This window comes from Opisthorchis viverrini (genome assembly GCF_000715545.1).
Source record: "Opisthorchis viverrini unplaced genomic scaffold opera_v5_121, whole genome shotgun sequence".
In the NCBI taxonomy this organism is placed as follows: Eukaryota; Metazoa; Platyhelminthes; class Trematoda; order Opisthorchiida; family Opisthorchiidae; genus Opisthorchis; species Opisthorchis viverrini.
The window spans coordinates 764,840-786,868 of record NW_008751776.1 but is presented as its reverse complement, the minus strand read 5'-3'; the positions used below and the strand labels follow the sequence as shown (position 1 = coordinate 786,868).

Sequence of the window (22,029 nt, the reverse complement as noted above, 5' to 3'; positions counted from 1 at the left end):
CGCCCCCTTGTGATTACTAGTCCAACAGTTGGCCATGAGGTAAACAAGCCAAGTGTGAACTAATCTATCAGCAAACAGCGGTCAGTGGTTTTAGCGACTGACCACTCACACAGACAGTCATGATTACAAATCTCTCTCTAACGATATTTGAGATGAACATTACTGGTAATTCTCAACAATGACGAAGCAGCTGCGTAGTGGCCTTTGAATTTTTGGCGCAAACTGACTTCACTTGCAGGATTTGGATTGATTTGAGGATGGATTCTGACTTGAGTTCACCAATCCCTCGTACTCCAGAAAGATTTCCCGCCTTTGAGCTTTCTCCTTCCGACTGTAAATCCCACATTTAATTCTCTTCAGAAACTGAGCTCTGATTTTATTACTGATACATACATTGAAACAAATGGGTGCACTAGGGGATCTTGTCGAGTAGGGCATCATTGAACGGAAGTGCGAGCGAACTGTGAGATATTACATAACGGTCTTAATATACGGTGTACGGGACAGACAGCCCGTTGGTTAAGGCGCGAAATTGTCGACCGAAAGGTTTGTGGTTTGGACCCAAACTCCGCATCTCGAATGATCTCGTCCAGGTTCGGACAACCTGATAGTACCTCAAGCCTCGTGCTTCCTTTGGGTGACATGTCAGCTAAGCCCCAAAGTGGGGTTACAGCCGAACGACATATACAGCACAACCTCCAGTGCCCTTAAACTCATGAAACGAAGCCATCAGGGACGAAATGCTCCGGGGTTTCGCCCTAAATACTGATTTCTTTGCAAGTCGATCAGTAGCTCTAAATGCGATGGCTGTGAACTTCAAGGAGCTGTGTTGTAAAAAGAAGATATGATATACTAAAGTTTTTGTGTGTGAAGAATTATCATAACGGCTAACTCAGTGTTAACAACGCTGATCCGAGCTGAGTAAGGTCGTCCCGCTGGGGCACTCTGTCGCTGCACGACGGTCGTGCAGCTCAAAGAGGGCACAAAGATTGAGGCATTGCCATATTGCCCAAGTCTAGACAAGAGCAGCCAGAAAGCCCGGGTTCGAACTATGAACCATCAGGTTAGTAGTTTTGGTATGTTGGCCGCTGAGCCATCTCAAGGTCGTTAAATAGCGCTAATCCATATGTGGTCAGCATGCATTGGATAAAATGCTCGCTTCGTATTGCTGTCAGGTGGAATTCGATTCGCGGGAGGGTATGCTCAACAGTAGACATATATTCCGAAGCACGACGCAAATTCGAAAGTCACGTTTAGAGAGTGGATATAGGCGGAGCGGATGGACCACGCGGAGGGGGGGGGCTTGGGAGCAAAGCGTAAACCTGAAATTTCGTGAGCAAGCGAGTGGATAACAAATTGTTTGTTGATCAATGATGTACGGTAACAAGCCGTTATTGAAGCACTGGCGATGCGAATATCGCACCCGACCTTTTAAGGCCGTCAATTAAAGTCTACCCAAGAGAGTGTTGCGATTGCTACCCCCTCTGCTTCATGGTTTGGCCATATTGGGCGAAAAACCGCATCACGAGGCTCACAACCCAATACTCAATTCACGAAAATGAGCGATATCAGAATAAAATACAAATATATTGCAGACAGAAATGATAAAATGAATTATCTGCGTGCGACTGAAAACAAATATGACAGATTCACAGGAATATTGGACTGAGACCTCGAGTTCTGTGAAAAAAAGAGGAAGATATAGGCGGGTAAAACCAAAACGATCAAACGCGTCCATTTACTCAGTCAACAAGTTGAATTTTCGGACACGGATGTTCCATGATCAAATCGAAATGAGAAATAATTCGTCAAATTGAATAATGACAATACAAAAATCCCTCAAGAGAGACTCTTCGAAAAGGGATCATCCCTTTGAAGATGCCAAAGTTCCGTACCAATTTAACAAGGATCAGATGTGAAATCCCCTCCCCCTCGAGAAAAAAGCCACCAAACCAGTTCTCAGGTTGGATTATGGCACACGTCCAAACAACCAAAAGCAATCCCTAAGCACACAAAACAAACACTACACTGGAGAAGTTCGCACGAACGATGCCCATTTGACCGGATTCTTACAGGGAACAACAGCTAGCTGACTGTGATTAATCTCCCCACAATCATAAACAGGAAGATCAGAACAGAAAAATTGAATTAAAAGAACGCGCGCTCGCAAAATGAAAACAAAGATCAGCCTGTGTCGGTGACCCAGGAAGACAGGAAGCTAGAAACCCGGGAATAGTCACAATTTCGGGTGGCCGCGGTGCAGCTTATTTCGTTGTCCGACTACTCAAACGGTTGTCAGTAGCCACATTTTAGTGACGCACAGGAAAAGCCACAGGGCGAGAATCCATTTGACGGTTAGCACAACCACCTATCAAGTGCGTATGTCCCTCCACATCCGCTTATCCATACATACTCCGACGGCAGTACACTAAACCATGGGTTGATGTGGGGGTTGAACGTGTCAGGCACCCCAAAGCAAATATCTCAGTAAAAACTGTTTGTTTTCGCTTGAATTCGTGTGCTCATCACTAAACTAGAGACAAAGTTAAATGTGACCACGCAGAGCCCATACACCTGTAACGCCCATGGCGAGAATTTCAGGCTCCCGAGGAAAGTGACGCTAGGCACATGAATAAAATAGAGTTTGAGACGACAAAAGGCGACAGTAACAGCAGAAAAGGCAAAACAAGATATTTGCCATCACTGTTCCGTTTACCTGTCGAAGACCCGCAGGAAGTTGTATAAACTTTATTGATATTTTACGAAAGTTTGAAAAAAAAACTCTGGTTGCCAGGGCTTTTCGTGACCATTTTTTGACAAAATTGAAAGTTGGTGATAAGCGGCTTTTTTCAGTTCTTGAACCTCCAAAAAAAACTGGCAAGCAGACTTAAACAGAAAGAACTAAAACCTGGGTTTTGAGGTTAAAAACGATTAATTAATTACTTAATTAGAACACTAAAATCATTTGCCTTACAAGACATAAAGGGAGACGAAGCTTTATGGCCTCTGTGGCTGTAGCTCTTCGTTGTGGAAGAGTAGAGATGCCTCTTTTGAAAGTGGTCTTTTTTTAGAGAGGACTTGTAGCCACCCGGTCACCCACATACTTGACTGTTCAGCTCACAGTCGCTCACTGGATCACGAGACTTGTCTTTTTTCATACTCGCAAACTACGTCACATTAAGGTGACTCATCGGACATCGACTTTCTGTACCGTCTAGTGAGCGTAGCAACTACTCATGTGCTGACGCGCCCACGTAGACGCAAACGGACCTACATATAGGGAAACCGAACACAGTCAGCACACACAGACTCACGCGCACGATCAGGGAGCAGGAAGTCAACTACTCTCCACAAGTCCACAAACAGCTATGGAGCACTGTGGAGAAAACACGTCGCCGCCGTTCGAGCTTTCATCAAGAAACTCTCACAGACGATAAGTCCCTCTTTTGACTTGCTCCACATTTTATATTGCCTTTATTTTATACATGCTGCAAATCGCTTCTGTAAACTACTGTCAACCACTGTTATTAGTGTACATACAACTTCTGATTTGTATTATGGCTATCAACACCTGTGCACCAATAGACTACTGTGACCGTTAAGACCTCACTCATCTGTTGAGTCCACAACAGGGTTCCCGCTAACCATGATTTAGTGTGCCGTGCTTGATCCTCTCGAATGGTAAGCTCTCTTTGAATTAGTGGTGATGCACACAAGTAGAACATCACAACTGTACACAGAAAACGCACGATGGGCTAAAATACTCACAGATACACACGATGGGATAAAGGCGAATGTTGTAAAGGTATAAAGACGCCAAGCAAAATAAAACGTTCCATTACCTTCTTTGATTCAGTAAGCTCCGGTATCGAGCCACAAAACGCTGAATTTGAGAAAAAAAAGATAAAACGGCATGCTGAGCTGACAACGAGGCGCGCGATCGATAAAAGACTAGAAAACAAGCCCGCCTCTGTACATCTAAGTAGGTCGCGGTACGACGGACTCTGTCGCCTCAGTGGCTTTTCATATCGTAAGGTCTTAGTGATGCAGTACACCGGTATCAAGGAAACATTTTAAGGAGAGTTCAAAATGGCTTCCCGACGGGGATACCCTCCCATGAGTGTGTGTGGTCAAGATACGTTATATCACATGCCTTCTGAGCCAGATCAGTGGAGCAGTGTTCAGCAGCTTTCTTGAGAATGAACACTTCGCATAGTCACCGCACACAGAAAACCAGTTCAATATGATGACCATCTAACAGCCAGGCCACTAAGCACAACAAGTTAGTTTCTTCAACACAACGAAACAAGATGGGTGTTAAAAACCACAGCAGTGAGCTACGATTGGTTGATTCATCCTATCCTACAGCTGTATTGCGTTGCATTTCAATGGTGGACTGTTATGACAACAACCGGCTTGCTTGAGTACAATCAGTCCACGAGGCTACACCACGTGACGAGTTTGTGTATCAGTCTTTCTATGGCATAAATCCATTGAAGGGGTGGGCAACTAACGGATCCGGGTTGATAGAACACTGGTAAAATTGTGATATCTTCTGAAGAGTGAAATGATCGCTTGAAGTAGATTAAACGGTCAAGCGTTTGACATCCCTATGAGCCACGGTCGGAAATACGAAGGTGAGCCCCAGCAAGGGTGAGACAGACTGTGACTCTTTGTCGAAGGCCAACACGAAGTCTATGAAAGTATGATACTGGGGGAAGCGTCTCTCATGTCAGTAAACAAAAGTTAGCACAAAGGCGGTACTTTTGCTGGACAAGAATCCACAGGGTAAGAACATCATCAAAAACAGACGCAGTGGTTTTGTTGGAGCTATTCTTACGCGAGTGGAGTAAAGTAAAAAGAGGAAAAGAGCTGCCCGACCGTTTTCTTGTTTTTGTTCGGAATCATCAGCACTGCGTAGCGTACGAATCGCTAGGGTGATTCGAACTCGCTTTTGTCCTCAATAGTTGGGTGGCATGTCGGTCAGCCAAGAGCGCTTGACCGGTAACGTGACTACCCTTACTCACGCGGTCTGGAGTCGACTGGTTCTATGGGGCACGATTTCTAAGGCTGAAGGTCTACGCTCCCTGCTGGATCTTTGCAGTTCCTGAACAGATAACTTAAATTTTGTAGGAGGTTTTGAAGAGTTCCAGTCGAGATTCCACTCTACAGGTTAAGTAAATCCGTGTTGAAGAGTCAAAACACGGAGTTTCGCTTCTCTTGGGCATCATCAGTAGTGCGTGTCTCGCAAATCGGTCGAGAGATCCAAACAGTTGTCTCACTGCAGAGATAGCTGCCCAAGAAGGAACACTTTTAACTAGACCCTCCAACAGGTTTCTTCAGAGGAAAAGTTTTATGCCTTCCGTGGGGGAGACTACTTTTGGACTGTCCCTTCAGCCGGTCTGTTTGAAGGGCTCTTTGTGAAACTCAAAACGTTCGACATATTTGATTAATCAAGTCAAAAAACGGCTTCAGATTCGGGAAATTTAGAGTAAAACTAGGGTTTAAACGCATTTTTTGGACGCCAGTGCACTATTTTTGCGAACTTTTGTAGTTGAATTGTGTACTCTAAACCGTCAAGGAGTGAAACAGCAAATTGTAATCGGCCAACAGGTTTCGTCCGGTAGCAATTCAGGAAGACTAAATGAATTGGGACAACAAGACGGAATCCGATACACAGCCACAATTGACGATACTACACAGTTCATCAAGAAAGTAAAAGAGCTATGGTATTGTTTGTGACACTGTATCAACCAGAGATGATGCGCGAGAAAAAAACCGGCTACGGAAGCTTTCGTTGTTGTTTGCTCGAAGTTAGGCGCTGCTAGGGCCGGGAAGCCTAACGCGCACAAAATTGGTCAAAAGTTCTGGCCGCTTGCCGGTCCGGCAGTAAGGTGAGCTCTGATTGGTCGAAAGCCTGGACCCAACAGCCAATCGTGACCCAGTATTCACCGGATGCCGGTTGCCAATAGAGCATCCAGAAGGCGTTTGAATTTCCAGAAGGTTGTCGGGGCATACACTTTATATACGTCGTGCTGTACGTGTTTTTGGACCCAGTTTTGGTTGTGAATATACGATGTGCATCTTTGGCAGTTGTTTCTGACGGGAACGCTAGCAAGGGAGGTTCAAACCTAAGCTCAGGAAAATATCGTTATTACAAAACGGCAATCAAACCTTACTCTAGCCTCAGCTACGCCAAGACTAACCTCGTAGGAGAGGGTGGGATGTCCAGGAGATTCGTCCACACTGAGATCCTCCACGTTTGAAGGGACTTCAATGGGCGCAATGTCATTTTGTGTGTCTGAAACGGGGCCATAAAAACGTAGAACGAGGACAAGAGGTAGGGTTGAATAAATACATGATTAAAACACGTTTCCTAGAGCGAAAGACATTTCCGCTTAGCGGCGTGTGTATTCAATTTTTCATCAGTCATCTTATGTTCCCTCTATCAGCTGAAAACAGGCCCAGATGACTAGACATATCCTGGCATGTTTCAGCGCGACTTCTGTTATTGTTATGTCCCTGGCGTTACCGATTACCAAGACCTCCCTGTTCACGCCACACAACAAGAACCAGAAGTCGGCAGACAGAAGCGTCAGTGTAGACACTAGTGCTTCACTGCCGTACAACAACACAAGGTTCAGTTAATTCTATTCAAAGCCTCAAAGTGAAAATAAAAGAGTGGATGAGGGAGGGGAGTTGGCAACGTGTCACAATGTTGGTAGCTTGGCTGTTGATCTTTTTGCCAAGGTTGACAATCAATCTGAAAAAAGTAATGTCACCAAAAGAGGAGACATCATCATTACATCACGACGATCTCACTACTTAATGAGGGGAACCAACGATTGCGGCAGTTGGGTCAAAGATTATGCATCCTGACAGCTTTAAACGATGAGTACCAACCATTATTTGAACCTAGTGAACTGAAATTGAGGTCCTATGTTTCCATGGGACGGCCACCTCTGTTGCTAAAGTATGGCGGATGAGCTTGGAACGGCTTCATCCGCACTCATCGTTAAGTCTGCATGCCGTTTGATCTAGCTTAAGTGGTGTGTGTGTGTGTCTGGTCACACCCTAGGACGACATGCGTGTACTTCGTATCGCCTAAACCAGTTGAACCCGTGCACTGTCGTACCTGAGCGAGAGGGGAGAGAAGCATTGATGGCTCTCGATGCAGCGATATGCATTGTACGCAGGTGCGTATGTGCGCATGGCGTTGAGGGCCGGAGGACGTAAACGAACCGCCTGAACCTGGCGGGAGCGCGCAAAACGTGACATTTAAGGTGCGGTTTCCGTCGATAGGCAGGCATCATTCCAAGGAACCCAAACATACGGGAGATAACGCTCCCAAGTTTTTAACAGCCAATAAAAACGCGCAAAACATTGTCAAGAGCGAGGAAGTGTGATTTCCGGCAGTCCCAGAAAGGCTCTTATACGGGGTTGAAGACGCTCAAATGAAGATCACGCTGACATGAATACACACAGATCACGTGATACATGGCGCATGAAATGCTATGGATTTGTCGGACATTCTGGGACAGGCTAATTTGAAGTGCTGACGATCGAATCTGTTATTTTATACAACACATATCCGGATTGGGACTCGAACCCAGTCAAATCAGTTCGTCGCAAAAAACATGACCGTCGTATGCGACATTCTTTTGAGACCATCCCACGGCAAATGATTGAAACAAACAGACGGTCAACGAGCGTCATTATCGCTAACTCGAGAATATCTCTTGTGCCTACGGGTTGGGTGAACAGTTTTAAATCATTGGTTGGCTTCAAGGTCAAACTCAATAAACTCTTGGTCCATGCATTAAAGACGTTAGTATCAACCAGTTTTCAAGTAAACCCGAAGTGCAACGTGCAAAGCTATATTGAATGAGCTTGTGTAAGCTCGAACATGGCATGTGAAGTCTCAGGACTTCCGAGCAAGAGATGCTCACAGTTTTACCACTGATCTAACCAGACGAGTGTCTCAAAGTCACAGGGTTGGATTTTTGCCCGTGACCTAAGGGGACAATGCCCAGCTTGCGCGGCATATCTAAAGTACACAAAGGTGAGGAAGGATTCTTGGACGAACTGCGGCCATCTTCGAGAGAGATAATCAACTGGGTCAAGAACGACATCACCTGGAATTTTAAGGTGGTGACAGAGAAGAGCTTAATTTAAACGGTTCTGTTGGTTTAACACAAAAAAGCCAGGTTTCAACAGTTGAGCTCACTACGGTAGTTGGTTGACAGTTTCTGGAGCGATTTTCACACATACGAAGAACAAGTTAGGTTTTGAAATGGAAGCAGATATTTTTAGACTTCCCCCTTCCTTTGACCGCATCATCAGGATGCGGCTAGGTAACACCAAGACCTTTGGTATGAATTCACATCGGACCGAAAACTTCCTAGATCTACTCGCGAGAGGGGGTCTATGTGGACTAATTTCATGAACTAAGGTCTACCATTCTCGGTAAGTGGCAAAAGTATATGAAATTCGAGAAGAAGCATCCTGGAAAGGTGTTTTTTGGACAAAACTGATGAATATCGACGCATTTTGCGGTTACACGATTGCTCCGATAAATGGCATTTTGCTCTTCTCGCGATAAATTGACTGAACTACGTCCACGATCGTTAGGTAGGATAGGTGGAATTCACACTCAGGTCACTCTCGTTTGTACAGTCATTCTCCAGACTTGGCGCAACTACTCTGTTAGGTTCACATCAAATGAGAAAAGCACCGGACTCGAGTTTCTCTCGTACTAGAACGAGATGGATCAAGTAGTTAGAGTGCGAATTTACTGACCGGGAGGTACGTGGTTCGAACCCCACCTCTGCTTCTGGACTTCTCCTGTCTAGGCTTGGGCGACCTGGCAGTATCCCAGCCCTTGTGCTTCCTTCGGGTAGCATGGCATTTAGGCACCGAAAGGGTGCTACAGCTGAACGATTTTTTCGTACTAGAGCTCATCAGCAATGCATGCCCTCGCCTTGATTCGGACCCTGGGCAGCTAACACGCGAAGCGAGCGCAATACCACTACTCCACCATCGCACACTGGAGGCCTTACGTCTGAAAAGGCGAATGCGTTCACGATTAGAAGATGTGAATGACTCGAACTGCTGTCCTGGTCGTATCGATCGATTGACCTAAACGACAGGATTTTCCTAACCAATGCGGTATATAAGGAATTCAAGGTAACAACTCTATATACACACTGGCCTTCGATGATGATGAATTATAGCACTCTAATGTTCGTTCAAATTCTCGTGTGAACCCGTGACACATTTTCATGCACATATCAGCTGTTAAATGACTTACGTTCAAGTCTTGACGGCAGCAATGACTAGGGGACGGAGAGAATCGACGGAAACAAAGTGCTGGATGAATTCGAATCTAAACACTCACTCGACTCATTAGGTTCGGAAGCAGGTTCCCCATTAGATTCAGCTGGTGGTTGTTGCCGCTGCTGTTGCATTCGAAGTTGCCGGGTCAGCGCCGCATTCAAGAGCGGTTGTTTCTTTGCGTTCAGGGTGGCCAACAAGGCACGCCAAACAGGAGCACAAGATTTGATTTGTTGATAGAGAAATGAGTTACACAGCATCAGTTTGCCCAGTGTGGAAAGAGGGAGGTACAGAAGTATTCGGGTCTATAAGCAAAGGGAGAAATAAAGGGAAGTGTTGTTGACCATCAACAGGTACATTTTCCCAGTGCGTTTCTGAGCTGAGTCAAGATCAAATTTTACCGGGGGATAAGGTTTGTCGAATAGTGACTGAGTTGTCTCATCGTTGCGGAAACGGGCGAACAAGATGCGGAACGCTGGTTTACTTGTAGTTTCGCATACCAGAAAGTTAGTTGGACGAAACAGGTGTGCAAAAGCACCCAAGCTTGTCGTAATCTCTTTCATACCCCTCTGCCAAGTCAAGAGTTGGCCACCTCTCTGTTTACACCATTCTGAATTGGGCATGGAAGACAGCACTCCCTTCAGCAAACGATGGTTAGGCATACGCAACACATGTCCCAAACAACGCCGCTTCTGGTTATGGATACGCCGACACCAACCCACACGAGCTATGGTTCTGAGACGACGATTGTAGAGCACCTGAAGACGTCTCAGTTCCGTTGCTCGAACAGGCCAAGTCAGCCATACAACGAAACAGCCCGCACTGTAGCTCGGTACACGAGTCCCTTGAAATTCAAAGCACTGAGTATTTGAAAGTGAGGTAACGGGTAACCGTCCAGCCATGACACTCTTTGTTCGGAGGTCAGCCGCACGAAATAACCGAACATCACATCGACCGCATAGATATACAGTGAACCGGCTACGTACCAAGGCATGCCCCGATTGGTCAGAATATGGGCCAATCAGAAGTAAACACTTTCAGGACAACGCTTCTCATCCCACTACCAAGATTCTAGCCTGACCTTGTGGAAAGTTCCGTGGTCAGTGCATGAATATAGCTGTAGCAATCTTTACTTGTTTCCATTACACGTCGTCTGAAGCGATCATGCCCCTTGACATTCCATAGTGGGAGGAACCGTAGGCCAAGGAGCGGCATAATAGTTGCGAGCTGCAACACCCTGCAACACTGCATAGGTGCCACTACAAGCCCAACTGCCAGGTTTTCAAAGCCGAAGCAATTGAGAAACCAGTGGTGGGTTCGAACCACAGACTTTCTGGACACCTTAACTGTTGAGCTACCTCGAGATGATGACCACAATCATTGTGGCGACGAGCAAGTTGCTATGTAGCATCAGCAGTATGGCATCACAAGTGTTAAGTCAGAAAGATGAGATTAATATACAAGGAAGATAAATGCAACACATGAATCCAGAGGCGTACCAGTATTTCAAAGGGGAGATTCGTGAGCATTATCCTTTCTGGCATTCCTAGCTCTGAAATGGAAACAAAGAATGAACGGATGGAAATAATCACGCCTATCGATATTGACGGCGCAGGAGCAGACAGATGACAGTAGACAGACAGACTTTCGGCTAACGAGAATGCTGCTCTATCGATATTGACGGCGCAGGAGCAGACAGATGACATGCAGTAGACAGACTGTCGGCTAACGAGACACGATGCTGCTCTCGGACCAGTTTGCAAAAGTGCATCGGAGAGAAGAAGTACTTGATCCACCAGTCCACCACCTTCGGGTTGCACGACAGCAATGAGCCGAAAGGGAGTTACAAGTGAACGGTTTGGTGATTGGCGTCGGTTCTCACGAACGGTGTGTGCATATTCCGATCAAATATTGCGCTGAGGAACAGAGTATCCCGTGATACGGGGTGAAAAGCGGACAGCAATATAGAGTGGTACTAGAATTAGCAACTAAACAAGCCTTTCATCCAAACAGGATGAAGCACGTGACCGATCGGCGGTCTCGGATACCGACCATAACCCGCATGCCAAGCAGTGCAACTCATCAAATGTGGAAGGGCAAACGTCAATTAGCATTCATAGCAGCACTCTGCATACAGGAGCTGTGAACTCACTTGACGGATTCTTAGCAAAATCATGAGGTGACTCGAAAGGAAAGCTTTTTTATCGGCAAATGAGCAGATTTATGGAGCCGGAGCTGTAAGGGAAGCTAATCTATGCTGAAAAGCCGAGAAGTACGTTCAGCTGCAACACCCCTTCGGTGTCTAACCGCCATGCCACCCGAAGGAAGGACGAGGGCTAGGATACTGCCAGGTTGTTCAAGCCTGGACAGGGGAAGTCGAGATGCAGAGGTTCGGTTCGAACTACGGACCTTCCGGTCAGTAAATTCACGCTCTAACCACTGAGTACTGTACAACTGTTCCATCCTCATTGGGAATAATCACCAGTGCTAAGATTGCTCTCTCAAGCCCGTATCTCACCCGTTCTCCCCAAATCTAACAGTGCTTCCGGAATGTGTACACACTCTGCAGTTTCCCGCGGTGCTGCGATACTTACCAGCATGAATGTTCACTAACATTGGCTCGATTAATTCATCTTTGATTCGGTTGGAAAGCAGTTGCAGATTTTTGAAAAGGAAACTGGGTGTAGGGATGACTTCTGAAAGAAAAGAACGAACGAATGGGTGGGGTTAGGGAGCGATATATGAGGGAAAAAGGCCACAAATATATGAGAACAGCTGAACATGAGTATAAAAACTCATCCTTGCGGTTCATTTGGAAACATTATATGAAGAGACCTACTCCAGAGATCTTTCCAGATGAACCGCTCGGACGATTTGCGGCGTTCGTCTGTCGAACAGCCGCCGGGCAAACCATTAGAAAGACGATGATTGAAACAAGGCTGGTTGGCTGGCTATCTAAACCAATCATCAAGAAGCCAGAGATGACCAATGGCTTTTCGATCTAGCGTCAAAAAACTTTATGCCACCTTGGGGGTTTGAAAGCGTCCATGGCAAACAGGCAAGCAGTTTCTTGACCGTGTTCTATCCATCATGCATATGGACAAAGTCAGTGCGTGAAAGATTACCGCTTCCAATCGTGAGAGAGTCGCAGTGAGGAACTGTCGTTGGCACTCGCTCACGAAGTTAAACTTCCGTGGCATATCGACAGAAAACCGGAAGTAGTGGTGCTTATATGTGTCTCATGAAAAAAAACAAGTTTTACACATACCCCAACCATGCTACAGAGCGCAAGTGGATTGAACGATCCAATTAGTTAGAATGAGACGACCGCAGTTGAACCTCACTAATCGTTTGCACGCGAACACGGGTGGACTTCGTCGGAAGTCAGTGGACACATTCCCAACGATTTGATGTAACGATATAACCAGAACGAAATGAGCTACTGGAAGAAGAAAGCAGTCTGGCTTCCGTCTTTGATCCACTTCCAACATGTTGTGCTGAGTTCCAGTAAGCAGAAAAGGATCTCAATCGAGAATCGGCGATACACAACTGACCTAAAACTGAGATACAACCCGGCTGCCTAAGCCTAAAATAACGAGAAAAAGTCGGGTGCAAAGTGGGGAATAAGAATGAACGACGTTTTAATCATCATCATCGTCATCATCCACACTACCATCAGTGGAGGCGATGGCAACGGCAAAACCAAGGGAAACAAAACATATGGTGGTTTTCACTGCCGCAGTGGGGTTGAAAAGGTAAATGAAAGGCCACACATCGTTCAGCTGTAACACCCTTCTGGTGCCTAACTGCCATGCCACCCGAAGGGAGCACGAGTACTGGGATACTGCCAGGTTGCCCAAGCTTAGACAGGGGAAGTCGAGAGGCTGAGATCGGGTTCGAACCACGAACCTTCCGGCCGTCTCTCCCCGCGAAGGCCACACATAAGAAATGATGGCTGATACCCTTGACGATCAAGTCCACTGGTGATGATGGGTGCTTTGCTACTGCTGTGGAGATCTGCGGCGATGACTGCACTGAAAACAATGGTCTGCGATATGTGGGCATGCGTAAATGGGTCGTGTCCACCCGTGTTTCTAATCGTCAGCTATTCTCAATGACGACGAACGAACCACATTCAACACAGCCATGAATTGCTCGTTCAAGAAGATTTCCGCAAAACTGGCGCAGCATACGAAGCGCGTTGCAGGCCAGTGTAGCCTTCAAAGGGTTATAAGCTCAGCCAGCAACTTTCTGCATTTCTGTAGTCGGACAATACTTGAAAGAGGTGCGCAATCAGCCGATCTCACTGCTATGAACCACATCGTCACTGGACTGGTCACTATTGTCGATAGCATCGTCATTGGCCATAGTGATGACAGTTTCCGGGAAAGACTAGGCGCGCCTGGATAGATAGGTCCCTTGTGAAGAAAACCGAATAGTCGTTGTTACAATGAAGATCTTGCTGAATCGCCCATTATGTCAAATATAAAACCAATGAACACAGCTAGCAAGTAGATAAGCGACAAGCTGACCGAGTGTGCTGGCACACGCGCAGTGTAGTCTACCTTTACTTGTAAATTAGAGTAAAGATCAAGGGCAGTAAGGATCGGTTTCGTAACCCCTCGACTCACTCGCACTGATGTATTGTAACATTGGAAACGGCATACACAAAAACGGCTTACGTTGACCGAGCGCCGAAACGACCAGATAATCACGAAGCGATAGGATCAGTTGTCGGGCCAGTTGGGCTTCCTTGCAGCTCGCTAAAACACATAAATGAATGATGACAGTGAAGAAGAACAAGAGAAGGACAGTCGGACAATAACTCATCACAGGAAGTCTACTCGCCAAACTACTGGTTTTCAGACGGAGATGGTTGTTAGCTCTGCCTGATGTATCCAACCAAGGCCATCCCTAACCTTGCCAATCCAATCAGTGTTGTTTTTGTAAATGTGTGCCTGAGTGAAGAAGATCCAAGCATGCCGATCGTCCTGACGCCCGAGGGGAATTTTTTCGAACTTGTCTTGGCCACTGAAATACACACTTCGTTGTGAACTGCTGATACTGCTCACCGATGGGCCAGATGGCCCAAGCGTAAATTTACTGACCGGAAGGTCCGTGGTTCAAACCCGACCTCTGCATCTAAGAACCTCCCCTGTCTAGGCTTGGGCAACCTGGCAGTATCCCAACCCTCGTGCTTCCTTCGGGTGGAATGGCAGCTAGGCACCGAAGGGGTTCTAAAGCTGAACGATTGGGCAATTTTTACGTATGATTTAGCCGTACGGCAATTATGACACCCCAATATCGTTTGCGGATGAGTTGAGGGTATTCAGCGGATTGTGAAATGCACGTTAGCCTTAAAGAAAGCCTCAGTTCGTTCCCTTCGTGGTGGAATGACGATGCTGAGATACACTGCAGATGGATGTCAAGGGATAGGTTGTCCCTAATAAAGAAATCCTCGAGGTCGACCATGTGAATACACGCCCAGTTCGCAAATTAGTTGTTTTTCCACGTTCGTATGGCATTCGAATCTAGCGAGCACACAAATTTGGTTTGAAAAAGAGACTCAAATGAATCCAGCTGAATCTCCCGTTTGAGGGGGTCCGCTCCAGGCTGCATCACGGTTGGTACGATAGTCGCGATAATGCAATATGTTGTGGTATACACGTAACACATTGCTCATAAGGTTACTGAGTTTAAGTAGAAAGTGAGGTTGACGGAAATTCGGGAACTACGTCTACCCGATGAGCCCCAAGAATAGAACCGGTCGTGGGCAGTTCAAGAGATTTCAGCAACCTTATGAGTAGTGTGATACGTCTGACAACTTTCGAGCTGTTTATTTGCCACAGTTACGTTTGACTGTTGGCGAACAACTCATGCCGTTGAAGTCGCGCTGTAGGTTCATCGCATGTATGCCGAGTAAATTCGGCATATGCATATTGTTGTGAAATTTCCGCTACCGATCAACAATGCACCGTACCAGGATCTGATCATTAAAACATTCGGTCAAAATAATTGCACGGTCTAGGTGAATTATGTCAACGGAGCTGTTGATTAACTTTCAATCCTCATTGGATTTTGGACGAAATGGCATGTACCGGATGCTGTCGCAACGACTCACCGCCCAGGATGGAGTCTATGGTTGGAGACCCTGCAAGATATGGCTGCCAATCGATGTTGTCATTTTCAATCTGGTTTGTCTGAATGAACGTCTGAAGGTGTGGGCACCTCAGAATGATTGTAGTAAGTTAGCACTATGCCAATTTCTCATCCACCTTCATTCTTTTCTTCACACTGTGGCTTTCAAATGAATCATGGTGGCACGGCAGTGAAATGTCGGTTGGTGTTGGACGCTGATGTTGTATTGTCAGTGATTGCGATGATGACGATGATGAGTGTGGAATTTCAAGCTGTTACACTGAACTCGGAGTCTCGTGTTCTTGCAGCGCATCGTTTTGTGTGGGTTCTGTTGCTCGACTGACCTGCTTTGGATCAGTGCATGTTTATATGGATCGTTCACGAATGGCCTTTCCATAATGCACTGAGCAAAGGTTGGTGCGCTGGTTATCCCGTTGTGCAAATCGCGTGAGTTTTGTAAAAAGCTTAAGCATTCCAAATATTAAACGATAGTACTAATAATCGTTCATCTGCAGCACCGTTTCGGTGCGTGGCTGCCATGCCACCCGAATCAAGGGCAATGGATACCACTTCCCGCAAGTCGAGATGCAGAGGTTGGGTTCGAACTACGGACCTTCAGATGAGTAAGTTGGCGTGCCTGCTGACAGGTGAACTCAGCCCTGGGAAAATTTCGGAAGATTCGTTACCAACTTTAACCCGGGAGGATACGTCTCAGTCCATCACAGAGATCCGATAACACACCGCCTCAAAGTTGCACCACATCGTCCATTAGACACCATGAGCTGACTAGGCTTTTGGGGAACAAGGCGTGTATCTGACAACATGAACGCACAACCAGTGCATGCAGCCATAATTTCTATCCAATCCATCCTCCGTTATTCTTTCATCAGTTCATAATTACTGGTGCCTTAAGAGGCAAAAGTCTTAGGTTACATAGACTAACATTGGACTATTTTATTTCCGTAACTCTGATGCACGTTCGGGCAGAAATCACTTTTCAGCAAGCAGATTTGAGATGGAAAAAAGCAATCTCATGAATAACGAATTGTACAGGACAAGAAACGGGACGGCCTTGTTCCAACGGCTAGCACCACACACTGCACCAAGCGGACATGGCGAGTAGCCGACTGCTAAGACACTGTACTTATCCCCTCGATATCACTGAATTGAATATGCGAAAAGAGGTACGGATGAGGTGAAGTTGATGCAATATGGTTCATATAGTCTGTCACCCAAGATTTTCGATTGGTTTGCGGGTGGGGGGCAGTCCGCATCCCGCAGTTTAATTTACACTATACTCATAAGTAGTTCAGAATGGGTGCAGAAGAGCTGGTGAGAGGCGTGCATAGGTTGCTTCCGCTGTGAACTGGTTCGTTTGGTGAGACTGCTCAATTGCAACAGTTGGTGCAGACCACATACAGGAGGGTTAGGTGAATACACATTTTGTAAAACACACGGTATATCGCTCACTAATTTCGTCATGTGTGGTTCAGCTCAAGTCAGCATTTTGTTGATGTAGTTCAATGGTTCTTCAAATCACCTTAACATCAAGTCGAAAGAAACAACTGTGGCACCATTCGCGTGCGAAAAGAAGTAATAGGTCTGGATTGTTGTCAGATTCTCAAAAAAACAAGAGATGGGGATTGAAAAGTTCGAAGTGAACTCGAACCTCGTCGCTTGTTAGCTGATGGCTTGACTTCAGATATTTCAAGATCAAGATTACTATAGTAGATATGGTGCTCAATGCTGAACACGGATCTCTGTTGCAGACGCATTAACGGAGCAAGACGGCAACTGCGCAATAAGTTGATGAAAACCCGAGGAGTACGCCTACCCACGGAAGGCGAAACCGGTGTAACGGTGGATACTACTGATGAACCATGCGAATAATATGTGGTTTTATCATAACTCCAATGCGCGTTTATTGAAAAGTGAGATTTACTACGGAATTCGTGGAATCGCTTTGTAGCATTTGTTTACCTCTGAGTGATAGTCAATGAATATCCAGGAATGTTCAGGAAGACACGTTTGAGAAGAAGACGGATACACAGTTTTTATAAACAAGATGCATATGAGGGTTTTGCCTCCCTGTCCAATAGTTTGTAACTGTTCATTTGGTGTTTCCCAATAAGTAACTCTGCAGCAAAGGCCTTCTTCCTTTCACCAGGCTGTTGAAAAGTTTTCAGCAATCAGTAGTGCGTTGTGTCGACACAATACACCGCGATAGCTCAGATATCATGAGGCTGTCTGTGCGCAGTAGTTGGGTCCCTAGTTAAACGTGTAACTGTTCATTTGGTGTTTCCCAATAAGTAACTCCGCAGCAAAGGCCTTCTTCCTTTCACCAGGCTGTTGAAAAATTTTCAGCAATCAGTAGTGCGTTGTGTCGACACAATACACCGCGATAGCTCAGATATCATGAGGCTGTCTGTGCGCAGTAGTTGGGTCCCTAGTTAAACGGCAGTGTGACTTTCAGATATACTTCGCCTGCACGACAGTAATTTTTCCAATAAACACGTCTCGTCAAAGGAATAACAATGAATACTGCATGAATGAATAAGCCTACCTGCCATGCAGATCAGGTTGCCAACCGTGTAAACGGTGAAGGTGATATGGATCTCAGGAGTCGAAGCATAAACGAACCGCAAGCGAAGAGCAGTGGAAGCCAGATTGACCACATCAACCAACTCATCTACACACTGGAGGACTGGTCAACCCGGTGATCACAGAGAACGTACAGTACCTGGAGTTTCTTCTCGTTAGCGCACAAATAGACGGGCAAAACGAACAACGAGAGGACATTGTGGTTGGCAAGCGACACTCGGTTGCACAAAGCATCCACAGAAGTGAAGAGCTATGGTGGATTGTTGAAAGCACAGGAAACGGAGTCAACTTACCTCGTGCTCCATGGAATGTCGAATATCGTCCAGTAATTCTAGGGATTGCACGTAAACAATGTCACCGTTGACAATTCCGACAGTGGAAATTGGAACGTCCGACTCGGCTAGCCCTATGAAATCTTTCGCATTCAGACTGATTTGGACGTTTGGACTATGGTACAAATTGGTCCGTCCGGAAGGTGAAAAAAAACACTTACAGAGCAACTTTGAACAGGTCGGAAACAACTCGAAGTAGATCTATCACATGCGCATCTTCCGCAGAAATTTCGTGAACGTGGAATCTGTTGCGGAATTTAAATCGAATCTTCATGACTTTTGCGTTAATTCATTCTGAAACAAACGAAATGGGATAGTAAGAGCAAATAAAAGACTTGATCCACATTTTTCAAGATGCGACAGTACGTGAAAAAGACGAGTGGACGGTTTGTGACTAGGCATATTTTCCACACAAAAAACTGTGACATTTGATTTCGTTGAGACCAACAGGCGACAATCTCACAACCTGAACCTCAGCGATTCAACATATCATCTTGACCATCAACTGTAAGCCGTTCACATAACGTAAAGTGGTTACAGCTACCAAAGTTTCATTTAGCGATGGCCTGGTAAGTAAGGATGGGTTGGATAGCTTCGTACCGGATAAAGTGGGCTTTTCGATCGTAAGGAGACCGACAACTGGAACCGATTCAACACGCTGCTCCGTAAATATGACCGCACGACAAACAACCTGACATTCTGATATAGTTCCACTCTCTACGACAGTGGCTCTCAGACTCTTTGGACGTATTTCAACACAAGTTTCCGGATAACCAACTCGGTGGTCTGCAGTTCCATGATAACTTTGGCACCTATGCACGGTATAAAACCTAGGTCACGTGAGGGTGGAAAATACAGTCGTCAATACTGCAGAAACTTGAAAACCGTCAAAACGTGGACCTTCCTCCCTCGGTTGCGAAACAATTCACGCAGCATCACCGAACACCGAGGAAATCTATACAGGATGTATCTATTTCTGATTCACTGTAAGTAATTCAATGGCCAGCTTGCTCGCTATTCTTTGAAGTATCATAAAGCCTCCAAATTGTGCCAAATTCCGAAGGATAACGGAACAATTGCAGTGCGCAGGACGTGTAACATCTTCTCCGTATGACTGAAAAACAAATTTAATTTAATTTAATGGAGGAAGAAGCAATATCGCAGAGTTGGTGGTATAGCTAGAACTCTGGTTTCTAAGTGACTGGTAGGCCACAAACAAACTCAGTTAAATTCGAACACGTTTTCAAGCGTCAATTATCACCACTGGATGCTTAAGCGATACAAACTAGCTTGATTTCGCCGCACAGTTTGGTGCATGCTTCAAACATATAATAGGCGAGCACAAGACTTGGCAGAAACAGACCTACACCTCACGTTTTTAGGCCAGCCAATCAATAAAATAACTTTCATTTGTCTGGGCATTTGTACAGATGGACCGGGTGAAGTGGGGTCAGTTCTGGAATCAGGACAGCTTGTGGACATCTTCGATGCTTACGGTCTTGGAACAGAGTCTGTGGCAATGCGATCCATGCCACGACGATGGTTTTTTGGCCACTGGTGTCCCTAAAGGCCTATCCGGGTCAAGTGGGAATACCGGAATGGCAATGTCGAGAAGTCAGACGGTCAGAGAGGAACTCTCCCACGATGAATAGGCAAGTTACCTGCCATAGGTTGCACTAATTAGGCCAGGCACCTCACGTGTTAGAGGACCGTTAATCCCATAGAGCTCTTCTCGCTACGTCTTGGACTAAGTAGAAACGACTTGAGGGCGAATAATCTAAGACCCGTCCAAAAAATATGAGAATCAGTAAACTATCGCCTTCCTCAACGGGAACTCCGAGATGTGACGTAACAGCGGTTAGTGTTATACGCAGTCAGCGGTGTCTCAGTGTCGAGGTATTCACCCAGTTCATCAGGGACTGGAACAATTTGACTCCAATTAAGTGGTTAGAACATCGCCCCCAAATGTCCGGATATTCCTTCCCTGTTGACCTAGTTGGAAAACTCTAGCAACTGGAGCCAGTGTATCATCAGCGCACGGTTTACAGCTGTGTCACAGTCAACTGATAAAACTCAAAGTGATTTCCTTCAATAACCAAATGGAGCGGGTTGAGTCATGCAAGAATAGCATGGAACTTGTTCTCTACAGTTCCAGTAGATGGCATTTTTTCAGAGCTAAGGAAACTGTAGGTTTCATCAGTTGGTGGAAAATATGCTGCGAGAGAGATGCAAAATTCGAATGACTTTGAAGAGTAAACGCATTAAACAAACCAATAAAGGGGCCGTTCGTGGGAGGGATTATGGCACCTATCCGACTGCAAAGTATTACACGATAGGTACTCTTGATCGTCAGGATGGTGGTGAGATTCAGCTCTCTGCTGGCGTCGAATGCAACCTTTCTTTGATAATAGTACTAACATACGCCCTGTCAGGGCTATCCAAGATTACTGCGCAAACAAGTTCAACACTTCTCCCTTAAGTACAATTGTTCCGTTTTGTTTGTTAGAGACATACCAGCTCCCATTTTCTTCACCGAGTGCATAAGAGTTCAGCGACGCCATGGATGGCTATACCTGTGACACGCCAGGGACTTACGTGTATCTGTAGGCGGGACTTGACGAACCCACGAGGTTGTCTCAAAAGGGTTCACCAAGACTCAACGACGTCCAACGTAGGCCATACGACAACTTGCTCAGTAGCCTTTCCACTCTCACAACGAATGAGATTTGCATTCAAATACCCTCCAAGGTGAGTTACTTGTGACAAACGACCTCAATCAACGCGGGGTGGCTCCCTCTACAGAGTACAACCACTGGCATTTCACAGTGTCAAATCCACGCGGTCGTGTATGTCCCCACAGTTCTACCCTGAAATTTATCAACGACTACTGGATTCACCACTTTACCGGTTAAACTTCCCGGAATACTTGTGAATATCAGGCTGATGTCCTCTTCAACCTTGAATGACAAGGCAGGACGGTTATTTCAACGTTCCTGATGGTGATATGAGATGCCCAGCACCCAGTCAACCTCTCTTTAGCTGAACGCCGTTTCAACTTGTGACACTCAGTCAGAACCCAAACTGATCTTTTCGCGCACTGCAACCATCCTGCTCCACCTGGCTTATGTGAACGACAGTATGATGCTTCCATTCTGGGCAGTGGACCATATATGACATGAAAGTTCCTGGTTGGTAGTGTGAGAAGAGATTTGGGTTTTTTGCAGAAATTTCGTCCTGTCAGTGAAGCCAATCTATGCTGAAAGCTGAGAAGCACTGTACAGCTGTTTAATCCTTATTGGGAATCATCAGCAGTGCGCATCTCACGAAACTCCGGAGAGTCTCGAACCCGCAACCGCTAGCAGTCTGAACACTTAACTGTCCGGTCACGGATGGCTAATCAGCACCTAGACAAGATATAGCGCCGCTCATCCTTTAATCACGGGATCCACATCACGCGGTCACCCGTGGTGACTGGCTCCTCGAGCAACGACTGCTCAGACGGAAGTTTCGGGTGAAGTTCCCCTTCTTTCACTGAGCTACTTACAGTTCCTATATGCTTCCGTAACTGCCCAAATTTTTCATTCGAAATTTACCTTCGAATGCAAAAAAGGATACAAGCCACTCA

General features: G+C 46.0%; 3 protein-coding genes across 3 annotated transcripts in view; 2 read left to right on the top strand and 1 right to left on the bottom strand.

Annotated features, from left to right (window-relative positions):
- Nucleotides 1-16: 16 nt before the first annotated feature.
- On the bottom strand, nt 17-18,678 carry T265_13928 (hypothetical protein; the record flags this gene model as incomplete). The annotated part of the gene is given in 12 exon segments (XM_009171196.1): nt 17-64; nt 494-649; nt 1,252-1,428; nt 6,207-6,301; nt 9,398-9,638; nt 10,833-10,885; nt 11,928-12,029; nt 14,016-14,096; nt 18,035-18,160; nt 18,169-18,322; nt 18,366-18,572; nt 18,595-18,678. Coding segments are annotated over 12 exon segments (1,524 nt in total).
- Nucleotides 4,977-9,991, top strand: T265_06021 (hypothetical protein; the record flags this gene model as incomplete). Its single annotated transcript, XM_009171180.1, has 5 exons — nt 4,977-5,009; nt 5,815-5,894; nt 8,688-8,774; nt 8,806-9,094; nt 9,911-9,991. 5 exons carry the CDS (start codon nt 4,977-4,979, stop codon nt 9,989-9,991), a joined length of 570 nt encoding a protein of 189 aa, XP_009169444.1.
- Nucleotides 15,369-22,029, top strand: part of T265_06020 (hypothetical protein) — a gene marked incomplete at both ends in the record, with an annotated part of 12,630 nt that continues 5,969 nt past the window's right edge. Inside the window, one exon of the mRNA XM_009171179.1 lies at nt 15,369-15,576. Within this exon, the coding sequence (XP_009169443.1) occupies nt 15,369-15,576 (208 nt within the window). The remainder of the gene's footprint in view (nt 15,577-22,029) is intronic.